The sequence below is a fragment of the Colobus angolensis genome, unplaced genomic scaffold, assembly GCF_000951035.1.
Source record: "Colobus angolensis palliatus isolate OR3802 unplaced genomic scaffold, Cang.pa_1.0 Scaffold112, whole genome shotgun sequence".
Lineage (NCBI taxonomy): Eukaryota > Metazoa > Chordata > Mammalia > Primates > Cercopithecidae > Colobus > Colobus angolensis.
The window spans coordinates 3,267,068-3,285,225 of record NW_012112253.1 but is presented as its reverse complement, the minus strand read 5'-3'; the positions used below and the strand labels follow the sequence as shown (position 1 = coordinate 3,285,225).

General features: G+C 41.2%; 1 protein-coding gene across 1 annotated transcript in view; it reads right to left on the bottom strand.

Moving 5' to 3' along the window:
* Positions 1–8,464, bottom strand: part of FAM169B (family with sequence similarity 169, member B) — a 44,576-nt gene extending 36,112 nt beyond the window's left edge. The window contains exons 1-5 of the mRNA XM_011958196.1: positions 8,362–8,464; positions 7,247–7,332; positions 6,440–6,470; positions 3,692–3,737; positions 1,937–2,055 (exon numbers count right to left, since the gene is read on the bottom strand). Coding sequence (XP_011813586.1) covers positions 1,937–2,055; positions 3,692–3,737; positions 6,440–6,470; positions 7,247–7,332; positions 8,362–8,464 — 385 coding nt within the window. The remainder of the gene's footprint in view (positions 1–1,936; positions 2,056–3,691; positions 3,738–6,439; positions 6,471–7,246; positions 7,333–8,361) is intronic.
* Positions 8,465–18,158: the final 9,694 nt, after the last annotated feature.

Sequence of the window (18,158 nt, the reverse complement as noted above, 5' to 3'; positions counted from 1 at the left end):
TGATGAAAATAATGTGACCTCACAAGCAGCTTCAGGGAACTTTTCACTGAATTTGTGGGATCCGTCAGAAATGAAAAGGCAGAATTCAAGCACCCAGTCTGATCTGCCTCAGCTCAGCATCCTTAGGTCCTCCCTCTCCTCCAAGGCTCTGAATCTGCCTGGGGAAGAGCAGGGCAGTTGCAGACAACCCCTGCATCCCTCCCCAGAATCAGGACCCTTGGTATCACTGCCTCCAGGAATAGCAGCAGGACTAGGCAAGACCAAGGTCAAGCTCTTTCTGCCACCTACCTGTGGTTTCACATACCAAGCTGGAATCTGTTAACAGTTTTTGTTATTATTAGTAGGATGTCTACACCACAAATGATTTGGTTACAGATTCAAAAACAGCCATTTGGTAGAAAATGGCCACTGATGAGTCTCCCAGGAAACAGGAGTTACAAAAAGCTTCCTTTTCATTTTAGTTTTTCTCTAGATCCCTTGGTCTATCTTAAATGGCGAAAGAACATGATCATTCAAAAAAGTGAAAGGGCATCAAAATCTGAGGGCAAAGGCTGTCGTGAGGAAAGGAGATGAAAGCCACAGGGGCTAAAGCTACGACTGACTTTGCAAATAATTAACCAAGAAATGAAGAAGTGGTCTGGATGAGAAACTGCTGTATCTCACTGAGGAAAAAACAAAAAAGTGAGAAACACAAATTTATCGCATCCTGGACAGGTCAAACACACACACAATGTGAACATGGCTCAGAACCAAACTCAGCATCTTTAGCGCCGCAGAAAAACATCTAACTCATAGTACATCCATGGCAGTTTACTGAGTGGATTGATTTTTGTTAAAATTGAGAACTTTTTGACAACCAAATGACGGAGCTGAAATTAGTTAGGTGAGAGATGTTGACAGCCTTTAAAAATTAAATAAAGAGGCCAGGCATGGTGGTTCATGGCTGTAATCCCAGCACTTTGGGAGGCTGAGGCAGGATGATCACTTGAGCCCAAGAATTTGAGGCAGCAGTGAGTTATGATCACGACACTGCACTCCATCCTGGATGACAAAGAGATCCCATCTCAAAAAAAAAAAAAAAGAGAGAGAGACAGAAGAAAAGAAAGAATGAAAAAAAGAAAGCAACTTTAAAGAAGAAAACCGGTGGCCAGGCGCAGTGGCACACACCTGCGATCCCAGCACTTTGGGAGGCTGCAGCGGGCAGATGGCTTAAACTCAGGAGCTCGAGACCAGCCTAGGCAACATGGCAAACCCCATCTCTACAAAAAATACAAAAATTAGCCAGATGTGGCTGGAGTCCCAGCTACCCAGGAGGCTGAGGCGGCAGGATTACCTGAGCCCAGGGAAGTTGAGGCTGCAGTGAGCCGTGATCGTGCCACTGTACTCCAGCCTGAGCGACATCAAGCAAGACCCTGCCTCAAAAAATTAAAAAAAAAAAGACGAGACAAATCCGTTCAGCAAAATGGTACTAGTCCCACACTTATCACTGGCGACTGCCCTTCGAGTCGGAGATTTTCACCCTAATCTTGTTATCATGGCCAGACTCCCTCTCTTCTGAAGTAATGTCTATAAATCTTGGCATCCAAGGTGCTTTTGCTCCACATGTCAGCTATTAGCACTGGTATTTTTCCTGACAACTAACTAGTAACACTGAAGGAAAGAAATGAATTTTATACCATTAACTACAATTAGGTGTTTTTTAGAGGGGACATGGCGCTGCCTGGAAATCGAAGGGACATGCTTTTGACCATGTTTGCCACTGAGATGAGAAATGTGGTGGAAATGGAATCCATACATGGTGTTCATTTACACCCAACTTAATCCAGGATAGAAGATTCTCTCCACACAGCTGGTGCTGAGGGAACCCTCCAGGCCAGGCAGAGCCCTAGAGAGCCCCGCTCAGTCCAGCCTAACGTGGTGGCCTTGCATCCCTCACCTTTCATCTTGGTTGTGTAAAACCCAACAGCTGCTCCACGCCTCCACAGGATTTTAGCTTGTTCCTTCACAGAGTGAGGTAGAAAAAACATGTCATCATCATCCAAATTTCTCTCCAGTCTTCCAAAAATAATGACGTTTAGAATGAAAAGCACAATCCTTTCCCCAAACGACTGAACCTTTGGAAAAAAAAAAAAAAAAAAAGAAAGAAAGAAAGAAAAGAGCAACAATAATCACGTGAGACAAGAGAGGAAAATCATATGCAATAAATTCTGGGCTTGGACATGACCCACACGTTGGGGCCAGGTGTGAGCTCCTCTATCGAAGATTCATTTTGTGCTCAAAGATCCAAAACGTGAATCATGGCATCTCACAGAAGCTTCCACACCACTGACCTTTTGCACCATGCGGCCTCCAGGAGCAGAGAACGATGCCAGGGGCGGCCCCTGGGTCCTCAAGACCACAGACCAGGAATGTGAGATGACAAAGCACAATCCCTCACATGGTAACAAAACAGGAATTTAACACTGGGGGACTGGGCAACCCATTTCAACTGACTCGCTGGATGTGTCCTGAAATAAACCCAATCTGCCATTTTCATGACAGCAGGCCCCGGAATTCTGGCCATCAGAAGGAGGGTAAATAATGTGGGAGATCAATTGCTACACCAAAAGCAAGTGAGTTTCAACGGCTTGTGACAGATTTGGAGCACACACTGGCATCCTAATCCCTGAGAATTACAGGGAATCGGGGCACACCCCTTCTAAGGCTGTAAAATTGAACCATCTCTTGCCTGTAGCAAAGTTATCACAAGTGAGGAAATTGTATTGTGGTCAAAGTCAGGCCCACACAGTTAGAAGCTTTCCCCTTCACATGTCAAAATGACTTCACACTCCTGCCTGTTAAAATGCTGTGCATTTGTGTAGCCCATGGATGGCAAATAGGTGGTAGAAACCAAGGTCTTCCACCCCTGGATTCAGAGCGGACCTATCTGTCCAGCTAAGCGTGGACACGGTCTCAGAAGCCTCCTTAACGCAGCCCTTCAGACAGTCACGAACAACTGCTAAAATGTGGCACGAGGTGAAACCAATCAGCTGTTTATGAAGTGACAATACTGTTGTATTGGAATTTACTCTGCAACACTGCTACGTGACAGCCTCTGCATGTGTGTATTTGTCACTTCATCCTATGCATTACCTCCAGATCAACAAGGCCACTAACTGGTCCATGACATCCACCCACATGCTCCCATTTGATTCTCACCACCTGGCTGGGGAGGTCCTGGTTCATAGGTGGGGAAATTGAAGCTCAAAGAGGGTGATTACATTTCTTGATTTCCCTGCCTCATTTCAAAGAGGACTTGAGACAGCTGGACAAGGGATCTGTCAGAGGCAGGCACAAAACAACAGACTGGGGCTTTCCAGTCCAGCCAGCGGTTTCCTTCTTCGTCTTCATCCATTAGAAATGAGATTTAGGGAAAGGGGATAATACAAATGTTAATACTTCATTTTATATTTAATACTTGACCCTTGGATTATCATCCTCATCGTTTGTGGTTTGTGGGTTGTTACCCTGGATTTGCTGGGAGATCTTCAGCAATTCACAACCTCTTTGAGTCTTGGTTTCCCCCTCCAGTCAAGGGAGAAGATCCTTCATGTGGTCTCTAAAATACATGCATGTTTTTCAAATGCTCTGGTAATAAAAATAAGGCAGCTTGCAGCAAATGGCACGAAGTGTTCAGTGCCAATAAACTTACGAATTGGCCAGAATGTAAAATATTTCACCTTCATCTGGAGTTAAATCTTAAATGAGAAAAAGATTAGTGAAAACCACACTAGCTTGGCTCTGAGAAGCCATCACATTTTGTATCTCAGACAGCGGCAGCCAAATCAAGTTCAGACGTTAAGAATAACTAGCTAGTCACAAAACCAGATCGGTGTCGTGGGGGAGGTTGTATTTTTCAACTTATAAAACCAAAAAGTTCAGAAGAAAGCCAGAAGACAAAAGCAGATTGCATCTGGCAGAAGGGAAATATCCAATCAAAAACTGGCAGGAGAAAAAGGAGGAGAAAGAAAATGTACTTAATTTGTCCAATTTCATTACGGGGGAGGAAAATGTGTGACATGTGATTTTGACTCAGAAATGTTTCTGAAAACACAAAACTAAGTTCCAGTTCACATCCCTCATTAGGACCACTAATTAAGTTAACAGGAAAAACATTAAGAAATCTTGTGGGGTTTTTTTGGTAATTTGTGAAGAAGAGCTGGCTAGGAAACAAAAAGTAATTAAAAGAAAAAGAAGAAAAGTCAAGACCTAAAGTTCTACAAACAGAGAGGGGAAATATTCCCTTGTACAGCTGGGGTAGGATCGATCTTTACAACATGGTTCATTAAGTGGAAATAACACCCAAGTTTCTTTCTGTTCATAATATAGGCCACATTTTCAGAAAATGTGGGGGGTTTCTCATTTAAACTTAGAAGAGATGACAAATGAAGGAAGTAACAACTCTTGTTCTGAAAAAATTATTTAAGGAGCCATTCACATTCTTCATAGCATTCAGAACAGTCCATCATTAAGTGGCACCTGGCCCACCTGCGGCACCAGAGCTGGGACAGCAACGCAAACCAAGATGCCAAGCACCACACTGGGTACATCACACTCACTTGCTGAATCTCAGGCCATCTCTAATGTGCTGGAAGAAAAACCTTTTCAAAATAATATCTACCGAGTCAATTAAAATGAGACCTAAAAAAGACAACTCATAGAATGGGAAAAAAATAATTGCAAATCATATATGTGATAAGGATTATGCATATGAAAAACCCTGCATATGAAACTCTGCATATGAAAAACTCTCACAACCCAATAGTAAAAAGTCACATAGCCCAATTAAAAAGTGGGCCAAGGATCTTCATAAACATTTTCCCAAAGAGGATCTATAGATGGCCAATAAGCACATGAAAAGATGCTCACCATCCTTAGCCATCATGGAAATGCAAATTAAAACCACAGTGAGATTCTACTTCACACCTACTAGGATGGAGAACATTAAAAAGACAATAACAAGTGCTGGTGAGGATATGGAGTGACTGAAACCCTCAGACACTGCTGTTGAGAGTACAGAATGGTGTGGCTGCTGGGGAAGGTAGCTGGACAATTCCTCAATATATGAAACATAGAGTTACCACATGACCAGCAATTCCACTCCTAGATACATACTCAAGAGAACTGAAAATATGTATCCTCACAAAAACTTACATACAAATGCTTATAGAAGTATTATTAATCATAGTCAAAAAGTGGATACGATTCAAATGTCCATCAACTGAAAAATGGACAAATGAAATGTGGTATATCCATACAATGGACTATTATTCACCCCCCAAAAAAGAATGAAGTACTGACGCATGCTACAGTGGATGAACTCTGAAAAGATTTTGTCAAGTTAAAGAGGCTGTTTACACAAGACCACCTGTCATATGATTCCATTTATAGGAAATATCTAGAATAGGCAAATCCATAAAGACAGAAAGCAGATTAGTGGTTTGCAGGGACTGGGGAAAGACAGGAATGAGGAGTGATGATAATGGGTAGAAAGCTTCTTTTTAAAATGATAAAAATGTTCTGGAATTAATGGTGATTGATATACAATGTTGTGAATGTATTAAAACTCCCTGCATTGTGCACTTTAAAAGAATGAAGCTTATGATGTGTGAATTTATCTTAATGAAGCTCTTGTTTAGAAAAATATCAAGAACTAATTTTTTTAATTGTTCAGCAGAAAAAAAATAAAAATAAAATAAAACCTGGATTAACAACTTGGGAACATTACCTGAGACCTCTTATAGGGATTATCTAATTTCAGAACCTTCGACGTATTTGTTGTGTAGATGAAGACATTGAGGCTGAGTCACACTGCCAGTAAGTGAGGTAGCTGAGTACAAACTTCCATTTCCTTGACATCAGGCTGGAGATCTTTGAAGTGTTGTGTCTGAGACTATTTCCCCTCTCTGTCTGTAGAACTTTAGGTCTTGACTTTTTTTCTTTATCTTTTAATTGTATTTTGTTTCTTAGCCATTCTCCATACTGAACCTGAAAGAAAACTGATATTTCATTCATTATTTACAGGGCTCTATGAAGGGAACTGAATGGCATGCCAGACAACTGTAAAGAAGATCACACATTTCAAGACTGCAGGGAAGCATCATCCTTCTTCCCACCTATGGAATTAAGATAAATATACCAATCAAATGAAAATAGGTGAATGTGAGGCACACAGTCCAAACTCTCAGCTGAGTACTGGCTTCCTCCTTAGCCTCGGCCCCAGCCAAAGTTCAGCCAAGAGGACACCACCTGGACCTCTGAGAAGCTCCTTTGGCTCCTGCCTTCACACCTGCCATTGCAGGTCTCTGCTTTACCACTGCTCAACAGAGGTACAGCTCTTCAAAGATCACCAGGTCTGATGTCAAGGAGACAGATGTTTGTACCCAGCTAAATCACTTACTGGCTGTGTGACTCAGTTTCAATGTGTTCATCTGCAAAACAAATACCTTGAAGGTTCTGACATTAGATAAGCTCTATAGAGTCTCAGGTAACATACAGGATAATATCTGCTATAATTCTAACTTATGCTAAGTGCCAATAAACGTTACCTGAATGTACTAAGCAGAAGTTTCCCATACAACAGACAGATGGTGTATATTAAAGTTTTAAAACTTAGACATGAGGGACTCAGGAAAGTAAAATAGACTTATCAGTAGCCAGATATCTGTTATACATAGCACTGAGTGCTGTTTTCTTTGCTAGCAGGGTGTTATGGATTGAATTATCACCCCCAAAATGCTGTTGACGTCCTAACTCCCAGTTGCGTGAATGTGACCTTATTTGGAAATAGAGTCTGCCTATCAACCAACATGAGGGGATTCAGTTGGTCTCTAATCCAATATGACTTGTGTCCTTATAAAAAAGCAGGATTTTGACAGAGACAGACACACATATAGAGAACAATGTGGAAATACAAAGAGAAGGTCATCTACAAGCCAAGAAACCCCTGAGGTTACTAGAAGCTAGGAGGGAAGCCAGGAACAGATTCTCATTTACAGCCCTCAAAAGAAAACAACCCTGTCGATTGCTTGATTTCAGACTTTCCAGCCTCCAGAACTGTGAGACAATACATTTCTGTTTTGTGGTACTCTATGGTACTAGGAAATGAAGACATGGCTAGACTGTTTTAAATTATCAAATTATCAAGTAAGCACTGTGACTTTTAAAACCTCTTTTACAATGTTCATTTAAAATTACATCAACTCACCTTCATCAACCCTTCTCTTGCGGGATCAGAGGTTCTTAGTGCATCTTCAGTGGACCACAAGGATTCCTTTATGTAAACAGCCACAACTGGAGAGAAAGCCAAGAGAGGATGATGTGCACACAGGAAACTGGCCAACAGAGGGGCAGCTTCGCAGCACAGAGCCACTGACAAGGTGCAAAGGGAAGATGATTTGTGGGGAAAGCAGATGATATTTTTAGAGCTGAATTTACTGAACAGGAAAGATTGACCACTCTCACATGAAGGGGGCTTCACAGATGTTTCAGAGGTGGCCTATTGTTGACGCAAAACAGGATATATACCAATGTTTGGGGACACAGCAGGATACACACCAATATTGACAAATCCAATGAGTAAGAATTACCTTTTTTTGAGTCAGAGTCTTGCCCTGTCACCCAGGCTAAAGAGCAATGGCACAGTCTTGGCTCACTGTGAGCTCCCCCTCCCAGGTTCAAGCGATTCTCCTGCCTCAGCCTCCCAAGTAGCTGGGACTACAAGTGTGAGCCACCATGCCCTGCTAATCATTGTATTTTTTGTAGAAACAGGGTTTCGCCATGTTGGCTAGGCTGGTCTCAAACTCCTGACCTCAAGTAATCTGCCTGCCTCAGCCTCCCAAAGTGCTGGGATTACAGGCATGAGCCACCGTGCCCAGCCAACTCTTTTCATGTCAAAAACATGTGCCACAGCCCAGAATTTCCCCAATTTAGTACAATTCAACATGGGCTAAGCACATTAAACTGACATAATACCTGTGTATTGAGCATCACCTTGGCCTTGGGCTTGGTGCTGCCTTCTTTTACTTGAGTTTCTTTCATCCTCACCATGAAACTGTTACCAGCATCTTTCTAAGGAGGATGCTGAAGCTCTGAGAGGTGAAGTGACTTGCAGGCAATCAACTAGAAGGGGCTGAGGTGGGGTTCAGCCCTGGGTCACTAGACTCCTAAGTCAGTGCTCCTTCTAAGAGGCTGGAGATGGGTCTGGTGTTAAGAATGGGTGAATCACATGGGGTGGAGGGAGTGTCTTTGGATGAGAAGGTCCTGGGGCTAAGATTTACAAGAGAAGGGTAGGGAAATCCCCCCTCCTCTCCCCACTCCTACCCCAGGCATCCCCAAGGCCTGCTGACTCTGCCTCAGAAGCATCCCCGGAACCATTCCAAGTGTAGACATAGGTCCCGCTGCTCAGCAGGGGAGAACTGGACATGACTTCAACTTCACTAAGCCCCATATTCCTCATCGGAGTTGCCCAAACTGATCACGCCAGGTGGCTAGGAAGTTCCCATGAGGAACTGAAATGCCCAGCATAGCGCCTGGCACACAAGAAGTGCTCAGTGTCTACTAATCATTGAGTTGATTTCTCCTCTTCCTCTCATGCTGGCATCACCATGTCCCATCAGTTCCTCCTGCTGCTTCATAACAAAATCTGTCCTCTTGGTTCCAGCCCCAGATCCCAGCTGGATGAGGCCACCACAATCTCCACTGATGGCTGAGACAGCGCATCGCCTGGTCCCCACCTCGGTCTCCGCTGCCAATCCATCCCTACTGAGTGGTCGCCCTAAATCCCATCATGGTCTCTGCCCCTTGTCTCAACTCAGCAATTTTCTTTTCCTTGCTTAAAAATTAAATTCTTTTCTTTTTAACTTTTTTTCTTTTTAATTTTTTTTTCCATTTTTAATTTTTGTGGGTACATAGTAAATGTATATATGTATAGGATATCTGAGATGTTTTGATACAGGCATGCAATGCATATTAATGGAGTATCCAGCAGAGCACTTACATCTGTAATCCCACACTCTGGAAGGCAGAGGTGGGCGGATCGCTTGAACCCAGGAGTTCAAAGACCAGCCTGGGCAACATGGCAAAACCCCATCTCTGTGAAAAATACAAAATAATTAGCTGGGTGTGGTGGCACACGCCTGTCATCCCAAATACTTGAGAGGCTGAGGCTGGAAGATCACTTGAGTCCTAGAGGTCAAGGCTGCAGTGAGTCATGGGTGCACTACTGCACTCCAGCTTGGACAACAGAGTGAGACTCTGTCTTAAAAAAAAAAAAGGGAAAGACAAAAAATGATGTATATGTCCCCTCAAGCATTACATCCTTTGTGTCACAAACAATCTGATTCTACTCTTTTAGTTATTTTAAAATGTACAAGAATCACATTTTAAGCACCAAAGTTACTTTGGTTGTTTTCTAGTGTCTTTTTTATACCCCTTTGATCATCATTTTTATATCTGCCTCTCAAGGCCAGTATTTGAGCCTGAGGGTTCCAGAATCCACAGAATTATAAAAGAGGACTCTTCCCAGTCAAACCTTTTTAGATGGAGATTTGGAGGAAAATGTGAACACGGAGTAGAAAACAAAAGCAATTGAACATTTCACATAAGCCTCAAGATTTTAAAACAAATGTTGTGGACCACTCGGGGTCAGCTGCCACAGCCTTTCTCCCTGTTCCTCTCTCCTATTCCTCTCTGCTACTGAAGGAACTTTAGTAGAAAACTCTGTGAAGACCAAGCTACAGTGGTGTGATGGTTAATAATGAGTGTCAACTTGATTGGATTGAGGGATACAGAGTATTAATCCCAGGTGTATCTATGTGGATGTTGCCAGAAGAGTTTAACATTTGAGTCAGAGGGCTGGGGAAGGCAGATCCACCCTTAATCTGGTGGGCACAATCTAATCAGCTTCCAGCAAATATAAAGCAGGCAGAAAAACGTGAGAAGGAGAGATGGGCTTAGCCTCCCCGCCTACATCTTTCTCCCGTGCTGGATGCTTCCTGCCCTCAAATATTGGACTCCAAGTTCTTCAGCTTTGGGACTCAGACTGCTTCTCCTTGCTCCTCAGCTTGCAGACAGCCTATTGTGGGACCTTGTGATTATGTAAGTTAATACTTAATAAACTCCTCTTTATACATATATATAATACTTAATAAATTCCCCTTCACGTACATATATAAAATACTTAATAAACTCATATATATATATACACACACACACACACATATATCTCCCATATGTATCCTGTTAATTCTGTCCCTCTAAGAGAACCCTGACTAATACAAGTGGCATTAGCCAGGTATTAAACATTAACTCTGCATAGCCAGCCCCTCCTCCCTAGAGACCAACAGCATCGAACTCACCTTGTCAGTTTCATATGGATGAATTATATCATCTCTGACAATGGTTCCAAAATTGACAGAGTCAGCTGGGAGCAAAGAGCCAATTAAATGCTTGACATCTGCCTTCGTTTATTCAACTCAATTCACTTCCAAAATGGCACCTACTAGAACTTTCAGGAGCTTTATAAGCTACAAGGATTATTTTCCTGCTTAACAAGGTGAATCAATAAAAGCTGTTGAAGTTACTAATATGCTGTATTGCTGTAATACAGATGTTCAATTTGCTAATACAATTTCAAACAAGAAATGTGTTATGATTCAGTGTTTATGTGGTGCCTTGCAAGTTTCACGGTGCACTGCAGACCATTAATTAGTCACACAAGTTGTCACAAATAAGACTGAACTGTTGTTGTTTTTTTTCAAAACTCATCTTAAACTGCTAAGTATACATAACAATGAAACTGAAGTCCAATCACATGTAATGGTTAAAAACAAACTGCCCTCAAAACCAACTCTTGAAAAATAGAATCAGCCTTCTGGAGAGCAGGAGCTTTTAATCAATGAAGTATAATACCTTGTCCAGAGAACACAGGAGGGAGACATGGTGGCACAGCCCTTGGAGAGAGGCAGTCCCCAGCTCAGCAAGGACAAATGACAGCTTCTGGGGGGCTGACAGGTGCCACAGAGCCAGCCTCAGGGCATCACTGCTGAGACCCTGGAGCCAGCAACCTCCAAGGGTTAGAAAATGGAAGTCACAATATCCTTGTTTTTAAAAAGGAAAAGTATGGTCCTGATCAATCATTTCCACCACCTAAGGACTGAGAAGAGCCTGGACACCTGCAGAGAGATGCACCTTGCCGAGAGCCATCCAGAGGGCATTGTGAAGAACCAGCCTCACCAAGCCAATTCAATTTCCCTGTCTCCGAGTGGCAGGTGACATGGACCACAAGGAAGATGTCAGTAATGGATTTTATTCTATGACACTCAGAGGTCTCCCAAAGAAGTTAAGATAGTGAGGTCCCTAAGGCTAATTCCTAGAGGCCTGGATTCACCTGAGGCTAAGCATGATTCACTGAATTCAACTCTCCATGGCTGAGTTCCCCACTGTGTGACTGATGCTGTCCTGGGAACTGGGAGCTGATGATTAAGCTTCCATCCTTACCTCTTGGAGTTGAGAGTCCACTGAGAATGAGAGAGCTAAATAAGCTACTCCCATACAGGGCAGGGAATCATCGGTGCTGGAATCAAGTTTCACGAGGACCCAGAGAAGGAGGTCAACTCTGCAGAGATGAATTGGGAAAGCATTCCCAGAAACTCCACCAGCTCTGCATCACTGGGTGAGGTTTCAACAGACAGAGACGGTGGGGAAGGCTGATGCAGGCAACCCGGGAGCAGAGAAACAGAGTCCTATAAGTCCCGGGTTGTGTTCAGGGCATCCCAAGTGGCAGGGGTAGCTGGGCAAGGTCTAAATATGGAAGAGACTGGGCTGCAAACACCATCTCAGCAAAACATTGGGTTCGTTCACTCGGAAGTCACTATCCGATATCAGCGCCTAGTACTGTAAGATGACTAGGGAGTAAGCGCCTAGGGAGTAAGATGACTTAAGGCATTTTAGAAACGGCTCTACATACTGTCCATGGTAAAGGAAAAGGAAAAGGAATTGGAACCTCAGAGCCAGACAGGGCCCAAATTCTGGTGTCTCCAGTTACTAGTTGCATGATGTAAGCCCATCCCCTCCCCAGCTTTGATTCACCCAGTCAAATGGAGATCACATCCTCTTCTATTGTTATAAAGCAACGTAGGTGAGAGAGTTCACCTCACCAAACTGCTTTTCCTTAGGTGTTTGAAGCATTCCAGTAATTTCTAGAAAGTTCCTCCACCTACTTCAAACATTGCTCTGGGATTACACTGAAGTATGAAAAGGCTGTATAATATTTTCATTGTCAACAAGACAATGGAAAGTGTTCTGTAACACTCCATTTCTCCCTGGGAGATCCCCATCCAACCCATCTTTCTGCTCCGGTTTACACAGAAATGTCTGTCTTTCACAGCTTGAGATCTGCCCATCCAGTGAGTATTTACTTTTCACATCACATTTCCTCATGACCATCCCCTTTTCTATCAGGACTTAATCTGACCACAGCATTCCTCGCTCTGCCCTCCCAACGTAGTGGACATGCATCAGCGCGGGATTCAGACACATAACACGACCTCTGACAAGATTTTTTAAACTTTATGTCTTGCTTAAGACTTCTTAAAGAAGCCGAACCTTTTTAATCTGGTTTTTTAAAATCTATAAGTAAGCAAAACAATCCTTTTGAAAAAGTTAGCATGCCTTTTTCACAGTACAGGTCAGAGAGACCTGGTTGTCACCTGTCACCTTGGATGGATGGGCTGTGGCAACTAAGAGTAAGTGGTGCCTTCAGAAGGATTTTGAGGCCGCAGACAAATTCAGCAAGGAGGAGTCTACTTAAGGAATTAAACTATACCTTGGCTTAAGAAACTTACAATTTAAAGGAAGACACAGAATCGAGTCAAATCAGACCCAGGCTGTGTGGTCTGATGTAGTAGCAACGTCCAGCAGGGCACGGTGGAGCGCAAAGTTGAGCTTGAGGTCCCCCTCCACCTGCCTCAGCACAGAGATCAGCAGGAGGTACCAAAGCGGTGCACAGACCCTCGGGAGGTCACAAGTCAGTGGCACGTGTTGCTTATCCAACCCACATGTAGAGCAGCTATAATGTGCAAAAGACATATTACATCCAATCAAGGAATCAAACTAGACCCTGGCTTAAGAAACTTATAGTTTAGAGGAAGACACAGAATAGAGTCAAATCAGACCCAGGCTATGTGCTGTGGGAGGGCCAGAAGGGAGAAGAAGGTCATTTGGAATGGGGGATGAGAGAGTATCTAACCAATGGCAACTGACCTAACCAGGTGGGAAGAATGAGTCAGGGCAAAGTAAGGGGAGAAGGTCATGCCAGGTGAGGGAGGTGACAGAGATGTAGAGATGTGACAGGCAAGGACAGGAACTGCAGCATGCCAGAGCCACCAGCATTCAGAGTGGTGAGGAGGCAGGAGGAGGCCCATCAGGAAGGCTGTGAGAGCCAAACTCTGGACAGCTAATATGCTTCAGAAAAGGATAAGAACATGATCCAGTTACTGCTTTAAAATAATAGCATTGGCCGGGCGCGGTGGCTCACGCCTGTAATCCCAGCCCTTTGGGAGGCCGAGGCAGGTGGATCATGAGGTCAGGAGATCGAGACCACCCTGGCTAACACAGTGAAACCCCGTCTCTACTAAAAATACAAAAAAATTAGCCGGGCGTAGAGGCGGGCGCCTGTAGTCCCAGCTACTCAGGAGGCTGAGGTAGGAGAATGGCGTGAACCCAGGAGGCGGAGCTTGCAGGGGGCCGAGATCGCACCACTGCACTCCAGCCTGGGCGGCAGAGCCAGACTCCGTCTCAAAAAATAAATAAATAAATAAAATAAAATAATAGCATTGACCACCACAGCACAACCAAGCACTCATCAAGCCCTTGGCGCAATGCCAAGGGCACATGTAGTATCTCATTTTTTTGCTTGTATTCTTTTTAATTGACACATTATAATTGCACATATTTATGGGGTACATGTGATATTTTGATAAATGTACACAACATGTAATGATCAAATCATTACATGCCACCTCAAACATTTATTCCTTCTTTGTGCTGCAGACATTCAAAATCCACTCTTCTAGCTATTTGAAAACATAGAATAAATTGTTGCTAACTGGAGTCACCCCGCAGTGCTATGGAACCCTAGAATGTATTTTTCCTATCGACCTGTGCTTTGCATCCATTAGCTAGGCCCTCCCTCTCATCCCCCAACAGCCTTCCCTGCATCTAGTAACCACTATTCTGCTCTCTACTTGTATGAGCTTAACTACTTTAGCTTCTACAGATGAGTGAAAACATGTGGTACTTATCTTTCTGTTTTGGCTTTTTTTCATATTTCGACATAATGTCCTCCAAGCTCATCCATGTTACTGCAAATTACAGAATTTTGTTCTTTTTTATGTCTAAATAGTATTCCTTTGCATGTACATTGTCTTTATCCATTCATCTGCTGATAGACACTTAAGTCGATTCCATATCTTGGCCATTGTGAATAATGCTACAGTAAACACCAGAGTGCAGATATTTCTTCAACATACTGATTTTATTTCCTTTGGATATATACCCAGAAGTGGGATTGCTGAACCATATAGTAGTTCTATTTTTAGATTTTTGAGGAGCCCCCATACTGTTCTCCATAATGGCTGTACTATTTACATTCTCACCAACAGAGTACACACATTCCCCTTTCTCCACAACCTCACAGCATCTGTTATTTTTTGTATTTTTCATAATAGCTGTTCTAACTGGGGTGAGGTGATAGCTCACTGTGGCTTTGATTTGCATTTTACTGATAATTTGTTGTGTTGAGCATTTTTTCATATATCTATTGGCCATTTGTGTGTCTTCTTTTAAGAGATTTGTATTCAGCTAATTTGCCCTGTTTTTAATCAGATTATTTGTTTTTTTGCTGTTGAATTGTTTGAGTCCCTTGTATATTCTGAATGTTAATCTCTTGTCGGATGAATAGTTTTCAAATATTTTATTTGATTCTGCAATTTGTCTCTTCATTCTGTTGTTTATTTTTCTGTGCAGAAGATTTTTAGTTCAATATAATCTCACTTGTCCTATTTTGATTTTGTTTCCTGTGCTTTTGAGATTTTCTCCATAAAATATCTGCTCAGATCAGCGTCCTAAAGCATTTCCTCTACACTGCCTTCTACTATTAATAGTTTCATAGTTTCAGGTCTTACAGTTAAGTCTTTCATCTATTTTGAGTTGAATTTTGTATATGGTGACAAATAGGGGGACTAGTTTTATTCTTCTGCATATAAATATCCAGTTGTCCGAGCACCGTTTACTAAAGAGACTATCCTTTCTCCCAATAAATGTTCTTGGTACATTTTTCAAAAATCAACTGTCTGTAAGTACATCGGTTTATTTCTGGGTTCTCTATTCTGTTCCATTGGTCTATGTGTCTGCTTTTATGCCAGTACCGTGTTGTTCAGGTTACTATACCTTTGTAGTATATATTGAAGTCCAGTAGTTTGATGCCTCCAGCTTTGTTCTTTTTGCTCAGTATTGCTTTGGCTATTCGAAGTCATTAGTAGTTCCAAATTAATTTTAGAATTTTTTTCTGTTTCTGTGAAGAATGCCATTGGTATTTTGATAAGGAGTACACTGAATCTGTAGATTGCTTTTGGTAGTATGGTCATTTTCACAATATTAATTTATCCAGCCCATGCACACAGGATGTCTATTTTCTGTGTATCATTTTCAATTTTTTCATCAGTGTTTTATATTTTCCCTTGTAGAGCTCTTTGACCTCCTTGGTTAAATTTATTCCTAGTTTGTGTGTCTGTCTGTATGTATGTGTGTGTCTATTGTAAATGGATTTCCTTTCTTGATTTCTTTTACCACTAGTTTGTCATGGATGTATTGAAATACTACTGATTTTTTATGTTGATTTTTGTAGCCTGCAACTTTACTGAATTGGTTTATCAGTTCTAAGAGCCTTTTTGGTGAAGCCTTCATGCTTTTCTATATATAAGATCATGCCATCTGCAAACAGGGACAATTTGACTTCCCCCTTTCCAATTTAGATGACCTTTATTTCTTTCTTTTGACTAGTTGCTATAGCTAGGTCTTCTAGTACCGTGTTGAATAAAAGTGTAAAGAGGGCATCCTTATCTTACTCCAGATCTTAGACATAAAGCTTTCAAATTTTCCACATTCGGTATGATGTTGGCTAGGGGTTTGTCATATACGGCCTTTATTGTGTTGAGGTAGGTTCCTATTATACCTAACTTGAGAGCTTTATCATGAGGCAATGTTGAATTTTGTCCAATGCTTTTTCTGTGTCTATTGAGGTGCTAATATGGTTTTTATCCTTGATTCCACTGATGTATCACATTTATTGATTTGCATATGTTGAGCCGTCTTTGCACCCGGGAGAAGAATCCCACTTGATCATGGTGAACAATCTTTTTAATGCATTGTTGAATTGGTTTGCTAGTATTTTGTTAAGAACATGTGCAATTATGTTCATCAGGGATATTGGCCTATGGTTTCCCTTTTTTGTTGTTGTTGTGTCCTTGCCGAGTTATGGTATCAGAGTAATTGTGACCTCATTGAATTAGTTTGGAAAAATTTCCTCCTCTTTCATTTTCTGAAAGAGTTTGAGAATAATTGGTATTAGTTATTCTTTAAATGTTTGGTAGAATTCAGCAGTGAAGACGTCAGGTCCTGGGCTCTTCTTTGTTGAGACTTTTTACTGATTCAATCTCATTACTCACCTATCAATAATAACCTTGATAGGTCTCTTTAAGTTTTCTCTTTCTTATTTGGTTCAATCTTGGTAGGTTCTATGTGTCCAGAAATATATATATTTCTGCTAGCTTTTCAAATTTGTTGTAAAGTTGTTTGTAATATTCTGTAATGATCCTTTGTATTTCTGTGGTATCAATTGTAATTGTCCCTTTTCATTTCTGATATTATTTATTTGGGTATTTTTTCTTTTTTCTTGGTTAGCCTAGCTAAAGGTTTGTCAATTTTGTTTATCTGTTCAAAAAACTAACTTTCATTTGTTGATCTTTTGTATTTTATTTAGTCTCAATTTATTTTATTCTGCTCTACTCTTTATTATTTCTTGTCTCCTACTTATTTTGAGTTTGTTTTGTTCTTGCTATTCTAGTTCCTTGAGATGCATTGTTAGGTTATTTGAAATATTTTTACTTTTTTGATGTAGGTGTTTATTGCTATAAACCTCCCTCTTAGAACTGCTTTTGCTGTCTCCCAAAGGTTTTGGTATGTTGTGTTTCTATTTTGATTTGTTTCAATAAACTTTTAAATTTCCTTCATAGTTTCTTCATTGACTCTTTGGTCATTTGAGAGCATGATGCTTAATTTCCATGAATTTATACTATTTCTAATGTTCCTCTTGTTATTAATTTCCAGTTTTATTCCACTGTGGTCAGAAAAGATACTTGATATGATTTCAATTCTTTTAAATTTGTTTAGACTTTTTTTGTGGCCTAACATGTGGTCTATCCTGGAGAATGTTCCATGTGCTGATGAAAAGAATGTGTATTCTGCAGCTGTTGGATGAAATGTACTACAAATGTCTGCTAAGTCTATTTGGTCTAAAGTGCAATTTAAATCTAATGTTTCTTTATTGATTTTGTCTAAATGACCTGTCCAGTGCTGAGAGTTTGGTGTTGAAGCCCCCACCTATTATTGTATTATAGTACATATCTCCCTTTAGATCTAATAATATTTGCTTCATATATCTGGGTGTTCTGGAGTTGGATGAATATAGATTTATTATTGTTATATCCTATTGCTGAATTAACCTTTTTATCATTACATTATGATTTTCTTAATATATTTTTACCATTTTTTAAAGTCTATTTAATCTTCGCATAGCTATTCCTGCTTGCTTTTGGTTTCTGTTTGCATGAAATATCTTTTTTCATCTCTTCACTTTCAGTCTGTATGTGACTTTACAAGTAAAGTGAGTTTCTTGTAAGTACCATATAGTGGGGTCGTGTTTTTTATCCATTAAGCCAGTCTATATCTTTTACATGGAGAATTTAATCTGCTTACATTCAGGGTTATTATGGATAGGTGAAGACTTATTCTTGTCATTTTGTTAATTGTTTCCTGGTTGTTTTGTATGTAATTTGTTC